We start from the raw sequence: 12,444 nt of genomic DNA, 5'->3' as shown, positions 1-12,444 counted from the left end.
TTCAGTCCGCATCTGGTATTTTTTCTAGTGCCAAGGTTGGTGCTTTGAGAGTTGGATGGTCATTGCCTTGAAACAGAGCAGTGGGCAGGAGGAGTAGGCTTGACCCTATCTGAAAATCTGATGTCTGCCATGAGGGCAGACTAGAAATTATGGAGTATGCAGATTCTTGATCCCTCTTACCTGAAAAGTGCCTGTGGCATTGCCCATCCACAGCAGCAGCTGTGTACCGGAGATGCTGTAGGTTGTGTGGTGGCATCTCAGTGGGTTGTGGTATGTGGGAATCGGGCAAGATGAAACACTACAGGGAGAAGCATCAGTCAGTTGTGTTGCAGTTAGTCAGTTCAGACAGTTGTTTCTTCTTTCCTCTTTTCTATCACTAATGGATCAGTTCTGTTTTAGCTCTTTATTCTTAAAGTTGCCTAGGGCAACTTTGAAAACTTTAGTTCAAATGAGTATGTTTTAAGGAAAGTACTGATGGAAGCTGTTAGTATTGTCACGAGGACTGTTGACCTCTAGAGAGGTTTTTCTCTTTATTCTTTTTTTTTTACCCCTCCAAGAAAAGGTTCTATGTTATTAGCAGCTCTTTTTTTTGCTGTTAGAGATACCACATATATGCTACAGAAAGCTTATGTCATGGTTTAGCCCCAGCCAGCAACTAAGCACCATGCAGCCACTCACTCACTCCCCCTGCCCCGATGGGATGGGGGAGAGAATCGGAGGAGTAAGAGTGAGAAACACTCCTGGGTTGAGATAAGAACAGCTTAATAATTGAAATAAAGTAAAACAGTAATGATAATAATAACAATATAATGATGATGATAATAATATACAAAGCAAGTGATGCACAATGCAATTGCTCACCACCCGCTGACCAATACCCGGACAGTTCCTGAGCAGCAATCGCTGCTCCCTGGCCAACCCCCCCCCCAGTTTATATACTGAGCATGATGTCATATGGTATGGAATAGCCCTTTGGTCAGTTTGGGTCAACTATTCTGGCTGTGCCCCCTCCCAGTTTCTTGTGCACCTGGCAGAGCATGGGAAGCTGAAAAGTCCTTGACTAGCATAAGCAGTACCTAGCAACAACTAAAAACATCAGTGTGTTATCAACATTCTTCTCCTCCTAAATCCAAAACACAGCACTATGCCTGCTCCTAGGAAGAAAATTAACTCTATCCCAGCCAAAACAAGGACAGCTTACTTAACAGAGTTTGTGATCAAAACAAACAGACTAGGAATCTGAGGATGGAAGGTACTGATGCAATGTGAGTAGAAATGGGGCTACCAGTGGGTGCTTGCCAGTTCTCATCTACTAAGCAGTTGACTGGGGTACCCTGTGATATGCACAGGTTGTTGAGTCACTAGAGGAAAACATCACGGCCGTGTCTGATTTACAAGTCTGGAATCAAGTACAACTGTGAGGTAAGGATATGCCATTTCAGTGTAGAGGGCTGCTTTGCAAAGGTTTCTACTAGGGCTAAATATAGACATTGTGTATGCAATGTGACTGTAATGTTTTGTGGTTGCTACAGCAGCCTTTGATCAGGATTGTGGCTTATTAGTCAAAAATAAGTTTCCTTTGCATACTCAAATTTTCATTAGTCTAAACAAAATACTTCATTTGTTATATAGATGTATTCACTTTTATCTTTGTATAAGACCCTGTAGGTCATTTTCATATGTAGTCAGCACCTGATCTGTAAAGTTTCACACACTAAATCTCTTTGCTGTGCAGAGCATGAACTACTACTAGTTGTCTTACAAATCAATGGGTTTGAATGAATGGGGAATCATCTCAGAAATAGCACCTGTCCTCACTGAGTTGGCTGCAGAATGTGGATCTCCTGCTACCACACTTTGGGAAGCATTTAAGAAATATGTATACATACATGTGTGATAGACACAGCTTTTGCAAGACAATCTTTTGAAATGTTTCAGTGGAAAGTGTTGGTCACATGTGGTCTGAAAAACTGCCGTTCTCCGAGGTCTCAAGCTGGATATTCTAAACTTGAGAACTGGTTTTAATGTTTTATTTAAAAAAAAAAAAAAACCCACCACCCCCCAAAAAAAAACCCAAACGAAGCATGTAGCATGCAACATCTTATTATAATTCTCAAAAGCTCTGTGTATTTCTTTCTGTGTTGTAGCCTGAAAAAATATATTGTTAGACTAGAAGTATAAAAGTGGAAGGAAGAATCTCTGAAATTCCTGCATTATATTAATAACTTAATACATTACGTTCTCCCTTGCATAAACTACTGCTGTGGGATCATGTAACCTTTTCCCATTTGTGGTGACTCATTGATTGTCTGTATTTTCTATGCATCATTCTTCTTGTGCACATAACAAAGTTTTTAGCATCAACAAGATTAATATACTACTCCCTCCCTTAGGTACCTTGTAAGAAAGAAGTTAATGTATTAGAGAGAAGGATCATTAGGTAAATTAGTTTTTTGTTTTGTGTGGTATGTGTCAGTGAGAGCTATTTTAGTGACGCTGACCCTCAGCCCATAAAGTCAGCCTTTGTTCTTGCTAAGCAAAGTCAGTTCTAAAGATGGTGATTTAGCAGAAAATTCCATGTTAGGATTCCTGAAGCATCTTTCTCACTTGAGCTGTGCTTTAAGGAGTCTTCTAAAAAGAAAATACTCTTGTTGCTATAGTGATAAGTTGGAAGATTTATAGGCAGCTTGTTAAGATTTCTCTCAGAAGAGCTATAGCAGCTGGAAAATGTTCCCGCAGAAGCAGTTTGTGGCCACATCGGTCATGTTGCAGAAGGAGCTGCTGGGTGACACTTGGAGTACCAGGTGGTGTGGGTTGTGCAAGAACAGATGTGGAGTAGCACGGATGGCCGCTGGGACATAACCTTGGACAAAATGGAAATAAATAACAAGTTTATATGAAAACAAGTACCTTTATAAAGCAGGGGCAGTTGAGTGAATTTATGTTAGCTGTTGCATTATAATACATTATGGTCTGAGGTTTTATTTTATCCTAAGCTTCATCTTGAAAATGTGATTCAGTATCTTGTTTCTATGTTTAGATGTATGGTGGTTTAAAAACAAAACAACTTTTTGATGTTTTTTGTTTCTTTTTCCCCATTCCTTCTCCATGGTAAACTTTACTACCTTTTCTGTTATTGAGAAGATATCCTTGAAATGATGGTATGATGATTGAAGAGTATCCTGTAGGATAATCTTAGCTACCAGTTACTGATGCAAAGTGTGTGGTTCTTACTGAGTTTTAAGGATTTCTGATATTAAATTAATTTTTAAAAAATCAGGTTAGCAAGTGATTTAACTTGTCTGTAGAGGTGGGCTACATCTTAATGTTGTGGGTTTTTTCTTTATGCATAGTTTGAAAAAGAAAAGGCAAGCCAAACAAAACACCGAGACTGTCTCTGCCAATTCCCCTGGATCTCCTGTTTCCAAAACGCCTTCTGAGAAAGATGATGAAAGTAAAGTTATTTTGGAGCAAATCAGTTCCTCTGAAGACAACTGTAAATTTGCTGGGGAAAAGGGAACTGTTCCAGACAAAGAAAAGAAAAAGAAAAAATACAATCAACTGAAAGACATCAGACGCACAGAACTTAAAAGATACTATAGTACTGGTGAGTTATGTTAATGCTGTAGTATTTTGAAATATGTTTGTTTTGATAGCTTGTTAATGCATTTTCTCATATTCCATAGACCTTCCTTAAAAGGATAATTGACTTTGGATACCCTTCCTTTAAAAAAATGAAATTATGTAGTTGTGCATATCATCCGCTTCTAACTTTAACCTTGCAGCTCTTAAAACATATGTATTTCTTGTTTCTCAGTTCTAAAACTCAGTTAAATTATTATTCCATTTTATTTTAATTCTTTTTAAGATTTGTCTTCAGTGTTTTATGGCATTGGGGTTCAGTTTTTTTGGTGGGGTTATTTGTTTCATAAATTAATGTATACTGTTTAAGACTTTGGTCTTAATTTATATTCATTTTGTCTGCTGAAGTGTGAACAAGTAAGTAAATTAACTACATATTTTTAAACAAAATATCGAAGGGCTTATGTGCTGGAAAGCTTGTGTCCTGTCCCCCCGCCCCAAATCCCCAACTGTATAATTACCTCAGTTAATCATAAATGTCTTTTTAAGATTTATTCTTGCAAGTAATTCAGAAAAAAAAAATGTGAAATGAGTCATATACACATCTGTTTGCAGTTTTGGATTGTAATATGTTAGCTACTTTTAAGTAATTTTAGATACGATTTGTGAAATACTTCTGCTTCCAAATTTTCTCTTGGTATTTTGTAGTAGTGATCTTTTAGATTAGGAGAACTCTGGTTCCATCTTGGAAGGAATCCTTTTTTAAAGAGAAGACAGGCAACAGAAAATTGCAGTTATCCTAGAGGCAGACTTTTCCGGCTCACACAGTGTGCATGAATGGCTGGCTCCTAAGGAGGAGTCCTCATTAGGAGAAGGAAGTGAATCCACTGTAAAAACGTTGTTATGCATTGACTGGCGCACGCAGGCTAGCCTGCACTTGGAGGTTGTCTTTTATGAGGCAACATGGGCCTTACCAAAAAGAAGATAAATCTTGGAGTAATGTTTCCTGGCAAGTTCAAGAGTTTACAGTAATTTATTGATCAGTCCATAATTTTTGGCAGGTTTAAATCTGATGAGAACTGGGAACTGAAAGAAAACTTCCTTCTCTTTGTCTGAAGTTCTGACCACAGTGTTCTTGAAATAAAATCTGTAGAAGGAAAACTGGAGAATTGTTAATGAATGAACCTGTGAACTCTTTTGGTTTTGTTAGTATACTCATTAAAAAAAAAACAAAAACCCACACCAAAACATAAACTCCTGTTGCATTCCTAGTAAAGTGCTTCTGCTAAAAGCAGTGATTTATTGTTGGTTTGTACCAACCAAACCAAAAGGAATTTGGGTTTTGTTGGGGTTTTTTTGTTTGTTTGAGGTAGCTAAATTTTGTTTCTCTAATATTTCAGTAGTTTTGTGAAAAACGCTGCAACAGTTGGCACTTGCGGTTGGAGAGATGGGGGAGAAGGGGGATGATGGCATCCCTCTCTCTCACTGAAGAGTGCTGCAGGGTTGGCGAGGAGAACATAAAGCTCTCTGGGTCGTCTTTGGCTTGTCATCCAATAATCAATGCAAACTGAGGTTTTACTAATGTTTGTTTCATAAGCGTTCCCATGTTTCATGTGGACTGGCATCATTGCACGGGTGACATGAGATGCTACTGGCTGTCATGCAGGTGTGCGAAGGCTCTGGGTTCTGCAGAAATACATAATTTCTGTTGAGAAATACAAGAATTCAGTGCTGCTGTTTTGCTGAGCACAGACCCAACTGACAAAATCCACAGAGAGAGAAACCTGTTTGTTATTTAAACATCTGCTTTTGCTTGTTCCTAAATACTTTTACCCAGCTGGAGCATCAAAATTGTGGAAGTGAAAGTTTGAAGAGAGATGGAAAATAGTTGATTGTGAAACAATGCAATAGCTCCACCTTCCCTATGCAACTCTCAAAAGAAGGTCACTTCAGTGGAATCGTTAGTTGCCATAGTATTAGTCTGCATGACTTAACACCTGCCTTCACCCACTGCAGCTATAGCTGGCAGGGTTACCTGCTTAGCTGTTTGTTACTGCTGCTCTCCTGAAAGCTGCCACCTCCGCTAACATCCCGAGCAGTTTCTGAGAGCTCTCCCTACGCCCATAGCAGCCTGTACGAACTGGGCTTGCTTAAACAGTTAGCCTTCACCTGCGTGCGGCAGAGGACAAGACCATCCGTCTCGCTGAGCTGAGTTCTGCCAGAAGGTGTGCATTCAGCAGTTCCCTGCTGGAAGATGTATTAGATGCAGTAGTGGGAAGGTACTGCCAAATCTGTAAAGATTTTATTTTTTAATTGTTGACATGCTTTCATATGAAACTGGCTGAGAGGGATTATCCATGCATATACATCTGTCTTCATTATTTAACATTATGGATGCATATACCTCAATTATTTTTTCTTTTTTCTTCCACATGATTTTTTCCCTCTGAGTTATCCCTTTATTGATGTTTCTGAGGTGCTCTGACTAAAATAGTCTCTCTTTCTTACTTATGGTTAACTATTTTTCTGAGTGTGTTTGCATAAGGGCTTTGGGGATTTTGTTTGGTGGTTATTTTTTTCCAATTACCCAGCTTTGACTTAATGGCTAGAACTTTAAGAAAATCTGATACAGGAATTACTAATTCTTTTTCTAAATGCTTTCTGCACTTTGCCAAAATGCTTAGTTTTCCTAGTTGAAAGAAAAATGCCTTAGATGAGCAACACTTGCAGATTCTCATCTGTGTTGATACAATGATGCATACATACTTTATTTTGTGTCTTAATGGCGGTCCTGTCATAAGCTGCTTTGAGCCTAGAAGGGTCATGTCTGTCAAACAGAATGAAGACCCCTGCCCTCTGAATAATCACCCTTACATATTTCACAGGACTATAAATCCTTCTTTATTTACTGTTCTGAGAGAAGTGGGGAAGGAACATCACATCTCACTAGAATTTGTTCCTTGCACACCACGTCCCTTCATTAGAAGTTTGTGAATGTGATTGCCTTTATGAATTGATAAATGCTGACAGTGGCATCCTTACTCTTTCACTTTGAATGTCATGCCTTTTAATGGATTGATGCGAGGGCTGATACTCTGTCAGAAGGGTTTTGTTGACTCAGTAAATCCTTGTTCACTGGTGGAAAGACTGTCACACAGTTTCTGAAGGCTGCGGAGAACAGGAGGTTGTAGTGCTCCCTGCCACACTTTGTAGAAAAGAGACTAGTTAAAAGACTTTTCTTCTTCCTTGAAGAAGATAGAGCACAGCGATGGAGTGAGTTGCTCCTCGCCTGGTATCCAAGTGCCATGTTGTGTTAATGCCTGCAGCCGGCGGGTGGCATTGCCGAGCTGAGGAGGAGGAGTTGCAACTCGGGCATCCTCTAGAAAGGGATCCTCCAGCACCCCTCTCCCCAGCCAGGATTTTCCATACAGCATATCTGCTAGCACTGTGGTGACACCATTACAGATAACCTAATGGCATGAGGTGTTGATCCTTTCTCTTGAGGCACTGCTAAATGGCTGAACAGATCCCACTGCCAGAAGGTTTCTCCTGTGTAACCTCATATTTTTCTTTTCTCTTAGCACTTGTGTTGTTCTTCAGCGGCTCTATAATTCTGGAATATACTTGTACCATTCAGTCTCCAAATCTCTAATGCAAGGGCAGATATAGCCCTTGCTTTCTTGTCTTAAAACAACAGAGGCTCTGATACTGTTTGTTTTTTTCTCCTGAGGACCAAGGGAAATAACATTCCTTTCTCTTTATTTTTGCCTCATCTCTTGGCTTATGTGGCAATCAGCTTCTTAACTTTGTCTTCTTACCCTTTCTGCTGTTGTTGCTGCAGTAATCTTCTTTCAGACTCCCAAGGATGTGTCTGTCCAGCACAGTGCAGTGGTTGCATAGGCACCCTGGCTGCTATACCCAGTGCCCAGGGTGCTCTCCCCTTCTTCTTGGGATAACCTAGTTGACGTACTTTTCTAAAGAAAAGTTTGGTTTAGGTGACTTGTCCTACATCGCACCGTTACTTTTATCAGCAAAATAAAATCCAGTTAACTAGTTTATCATTCTGCTCTCTAATCATAAGGCCATCCTTTCTCATTTACTGTACAGTGCTCAATTTCTGCAGCAAGCGAGTGGGAGGTGAGGCTAACAAAACCTCCTCTTACTGTAGCTCTGATTTCTGTCCAAAACAAGCAGGAGTCCTAAACACTGTGATGAGAGTCCTGAGAGGGAAAAATGGTATGTGCCCATTTAATGGGACAGTATATTGTATGTTGAATAGGAAGTGCCAGAGTATCTCCCCGGAGTCCGGGGGCAGAAAACAGGTGCCTTTTTGACTTGTCCTCCCTGCCATCACTTGAGCAGCAGACGATACTGGAGCAGTGTGGCACGCATGCAGTTACCAAGCCTCTGAATGTTCTGGGTAGCTGGCCAAGAACAAATATTAGTAAATAAAAGAGAGAGGGCATAACAATTTTCATCACCCATAATGTGGTGAGCTTTGCCCTGACTGGCACAGAATCATCGGAGGCAGCTCCCATGATACCAGCAGTACTTACTGTGTTTCAAAGTTGAAAGTTGCTTGTAATGCAGTCAAAATTTATAGAGAATTTAAATTTAATAAAGAGGTGGGGCACTTACTGAACCCACTTTGCATAATAATTTCTCATAGTTAGGTGATTTGCTAAACAGGCTTAATCTGAATTGGACTTTTCAGTGCATATGGAGTTGAAAATTGAAACTTCCTTCTGCTAATGAGTCTGGGTTTTGTCTTTTCTACTGCCTGGTATGGTTATTCAACACTAGGGTGCAGATGACTTAATTAAGGTGCTAGTCATAAAAAGGTAGAGTACATTTAAAAAAAAGAAAATCCATGTAAGTTCTTGCTGGTAATTAGCTAACTGTAATCAGGCCTAATCTTGGGGCTAGATTTGGTCAGCCCTATTCGTGTAGCAAAGTACTTTGTATACTAAGTAATCCAAGTGATTTACATACTAGACTACTCAGTGTTATGTTAAGTTGCTTAATACAACAGTAAGAGGAACAGGATCTGAATTTTCCCAAGTTCTGAGACCTTGCTTTAGCCTTTGTGTTTCAGGTTGGCTTCAGACAGCAAAACTGAGAGTAGAGGAATGGAGGGATGAAAAGGGAATTTGTTTCTTCCAAAATCAAGATCTCAAATAAAATTAAAGCAGTTGTTGAAGTTTTTTTGGTTGTAATTGCCTGCATAGAATAACATGGGGCTTGGAATAACTTACATATAAGTCTAAACTGGGTGTAGTTGGCAGTGGCTGGTTGTGAAGTTTCAGGCAGTTGGTATATTAGCATCGGTTGCTGAAACGACGTGGAAAGAATGAGGTGGACAAATGACTGAAAGGCAGCTGGTTTCAGATCACTTGTTTGGAATAGGAACAAATGATCTCAAATCCAGGGGATGTGTGTTAAGGCCACCAGGTTATATTCAAGCTGGGTTGTTAATTGGTGTTTACTAGAAACTGTTGCAAACAGAAGGGATGCCTTGTCGGCAGGCAGGAGAATTTATTTTGAGCAGTAAGTACCAAAATAATGCTGTTTTACACTTAACTTTTGAAAATTTGGATGGAAACATCTTAACGCTGCTTGAGCTCCCCATGTGTGGAACCCTCTTCTAATTCTTGACTTGATGGATAAGCACTTGTTTGTTGTAAAACTAAGTAAAAGACACAAATAAGTGAAACTTTGTGTTTTGTATGTAATCATTAGGTATTGCCTATCAATGCATGACAAGTTGCCTCAAAACCTGTAGTTAAGAGAGAAGACGGAGCTGGTTTTAAGGCTGCTGTTAGATGGAAATGAAGCTATTGCAGAGATATAAAACCAAATTGTAAACTTGGCCATTCATTGATAGTCAGTAAACTAATGTACGTTTCAAGTGGGAAGCAAGGGAATAGAAATGGGAAAATAAAGGACAGAACATGAAAACTGTGTCCAGTAACAAAAATAAAGGGATTTCTTAACTGTTAAGAACAAAAGAGAAACTAACAATAATTTTAGCTCATCATGTGAAGCTAGCGGCTGAAGTTTCATTGATTTTTCTGGCATGCATCTGGGCAGCCAGGAGGAGGAAAGGATGTAGAAGGAAAATTGATGTATTTGTATCCTCTGGTGTGATTCTCTCCACTCAAAGTTAGAAATTAAGGTAAACATTAGCTTAATAGGTGTAATCTCTTTTTTTAATTGGCAGAGCTGCTTTTCATGTAAGGGTCCTAAGAGTTTATTGATGAACTTTCTTGATTACTGATGTGTCTTTTCTTCAGTAAGCCTTTAAAAAGGGTTGGTACAGGATTTTTATATTCCTTCCTTTAATTTTTAAATAGTCAACCAAAGCCAATTGCATTTGTAAGAATTATGTTGCTGATGTTACGTACTAGTATTTTGTGAGGCCCTTGAGTTTATATTCTAGACCATCATGAGTTTTAAATTTGGACGGTATCTCCCTCCAGTAGGGTGACCAAACAAGTGTGTTTAGCTCTGAAGGGATCAGTTGCTTGCTGTGTGTGATTTAACACTTTTATAGGTGGGGAAAAAAAGTGCCCATTGCATTTGCACAGAGTTGTAAGGATTGTAAGCAGGGCAAGTTACCGATGCTGAGTTATGTGAATTGATTGGTAATTTGAGCACAGGCAAATTATATGTTTTAAAGGTAGGTTGTGGAACAAAGATTTCCAGGATGAGGGGCCTGTTAACTCTGAAAAATTACTTGGGGTACTTGATGTGCATATTTACCTGAGCGTAAACTTGCAGAACATTACTTTGGAGACAAAAAAATAGTACAGGTACTCGGAAGCTTTATGCAAGAGAGTAACGGGAATTACGCCGTGACTGCTGCTGAACCACTGCGTCCCAGCCTGGTGTCCATCATTCTAGGGCAAAGAAGTGCTAGAGAGGCCATAGGAATGGCCATGCTGTTTCAGACCAGGGCCCATTTAGTGCAGCATTTGTTCTCTCACAAAGGCCACACCTGGATGTCTGGGGAAGATTAAGAACACAGTGAATTTTGTAAAATTATCTGCACTAATGTTCTCCCATCCTGTGGCGATTTTCAACTGTTGAGGATCTTCTGAGCTGCTTGTAGTTTGTGCATTTAGGGATTGTTCTTCCATGTGCTTACCTTGTCTCTCCCTGGGCCTGTGCAGGTTTCTGTGTTATCTTTTGGTAAAGAGTACACAGGTTTGCTACCATTTGCGTGAAGAGCAGTGTTGCTCCTGCTGGCTTTGTTTGGTGGCCACTGGTTCTTGTAGAAGATACTGAACAGTTAGTCCCTACTCACAGTCTCCAAGCCTCCTTTTTTCTTTTTTTGGCAATCTTCTCTCTATAAAATACCCGTCTTCCATCATTTCCTTTCCAGGCTGAAGAACTTTGGCATTCCTTATGTGTAAGCTGTTTCATGGCTTTGCTTGTCCTTGTTATCCTTCTCTGAACCTCCAGGACCCAGGATGCTGGGACAGGGGATGTTTTTGCTCTTAACTCAGATTCTCTGACTTAGTTACTGTGAGCTCTGTTTAGCACAGCTCAGAGAGGAAGCAAATGTTTGGGGACAAGAGGGAGTTGTGAGAGGCTCCTTCAGTTATAGCTGTTCTTGAGGGGAAAAAAACCTAAAGCCTTACCCTAAATTACTTGTGTAAGTAATTGAAATGTCATAGTGAAGAGTTTTGGCAGGCTGAGCAGGCCAGGAGATGGAAAGAAACAAGTGGAGGTTAGAAATCAGGGATACCTTTCTAACAGTGGCAATAATTATTGAGGGGAGAAAATTAAAAAGCGTTACAGTGGAATTTCTGTCACTGGGGAAAAACACCAGGATTTGTTATTTTCTAAAAGTTACGTTCTACTATAGCAGTTACTCAAAGTAAGATTTAAGCTAGTGATGTCTTGTGATCTAGTCCGCAAAGGTCAGACTAGGGAATGACATGACTGGTGTTTGATCAGCTGAAACTGATCTCACTCCTGAAAGGGCTAGATGCATTTCCGAGGGCTGACTGTTTTCCCAGGGCCTGAATTTTCAGGAAGAGTGAGCACTTAACATTCTTAACTATATTTAAATGCAGATGCACTTAACATCTCTGAAAAGCGGCCCCTGGAGGAAGGGAGGAAAGCTGTGGAGCAGTTGGTCACGTAGCACACGGTGAGGCTGTGGCAGGTGTACATGTGCAAGAGGGGAAAGGGAAGCGTGTTGGGAGAATTAATGAAGAGACTTGTCTTATTTCTGCCGGCGATGATGAAGGGAAATAGGTCTGCACGGTTAGCGAGTCCTTCACTTCCAGCATGCACTGGCTCATCATGTTTGGGGCAGTCTGAACTTCCCCTGGTCATGCCAGCTGCCTGTTGGGTCTTGTGCTTGCTGAGCATGGGTGCCCTGTGACGTTACCCTGAGTGCCTGTGGGGCATATGCAGCTTGTTGGAGGTGATTTTGGTAGCATATCTTGTCTTGGGAGAAAGGGCTGGACTCTCTTACAGGTTTTTCTCTTGTTCAAATTTTCCTGGGAGGCTTGTCGACCAGGCAGACTGGGTCCTTTGCCTCTTCTCCCACCCAGGTTTCCAGGACCCACACCTGCGGAGCAGTCCTCTGCAGCGCCCAGGTATATCTGCGCCGTAGTCGCTCTCCTCTGCCCAGTGACTCCCTGTAGCTCTCTGGGGATTTCTGCCCACGGGGAAGAGGCAAAATATTCTCTTTGTAGTTTCAGACATGAGGTTTACATTTGTAAGATTTTTATCTAAGGCAAGAGTGTTCACAAGCCAAGTACATTAGGAGCATGAGAGAGTGCGCTTGAAATCATATTGCAAATCTTTTAGTCTCCAAGTGGGGGTGTGAGGGAGTCATTCTCAGGG

General features: G+C 40.6%; 1 protein-coding gene across 7 annotated transcripts in view; it reads left to right on the top strand.

The window, feature by feature from the left end:
* NCOA7 (nuclear receptor coactivator 7) overlaps window positions 1-12,444 on the top strand; it is a 101,669-nt gene that overhangs the window by 38,415 nt on the left and 50,810 nt on the right. For all 7 annotated transcript variants that reach the window (XM_075706912.1, XM_075706914.1, XM_075706908.1 and 4 more), the window contains one exon: window positions 3,354-3,607. In XM_075706912.1, coding sequence (XP_075563027.1) covers window positions 3,354-3,607 — 254 coding nt within the window. The remainder of the gene's footprint in view (window positions 1-3,353; window positions 3,608-12,444) is intronic.

Source organism: Pelecanus crispus, chromosome 3 (assembly GCF_030463565.1).
Source record: "Pelecanus crispus isolate bPelCri1 chromosome 3, bPelCri1.pri, whole genome shotgun sequence".
In the NCBI taxonomy this organism is placed as follows: Eukaryota; Metazoa; Chordata; class Aves; order Pelecaniformes; family Pelecanidae; genus Pelecanus; species Pelecanus crispus.
The sequence above is the reverse complement of the archived record's forward strand: the minus strand, read 5'-3'. Positions and strand labels throughout refer to the sequence as shown.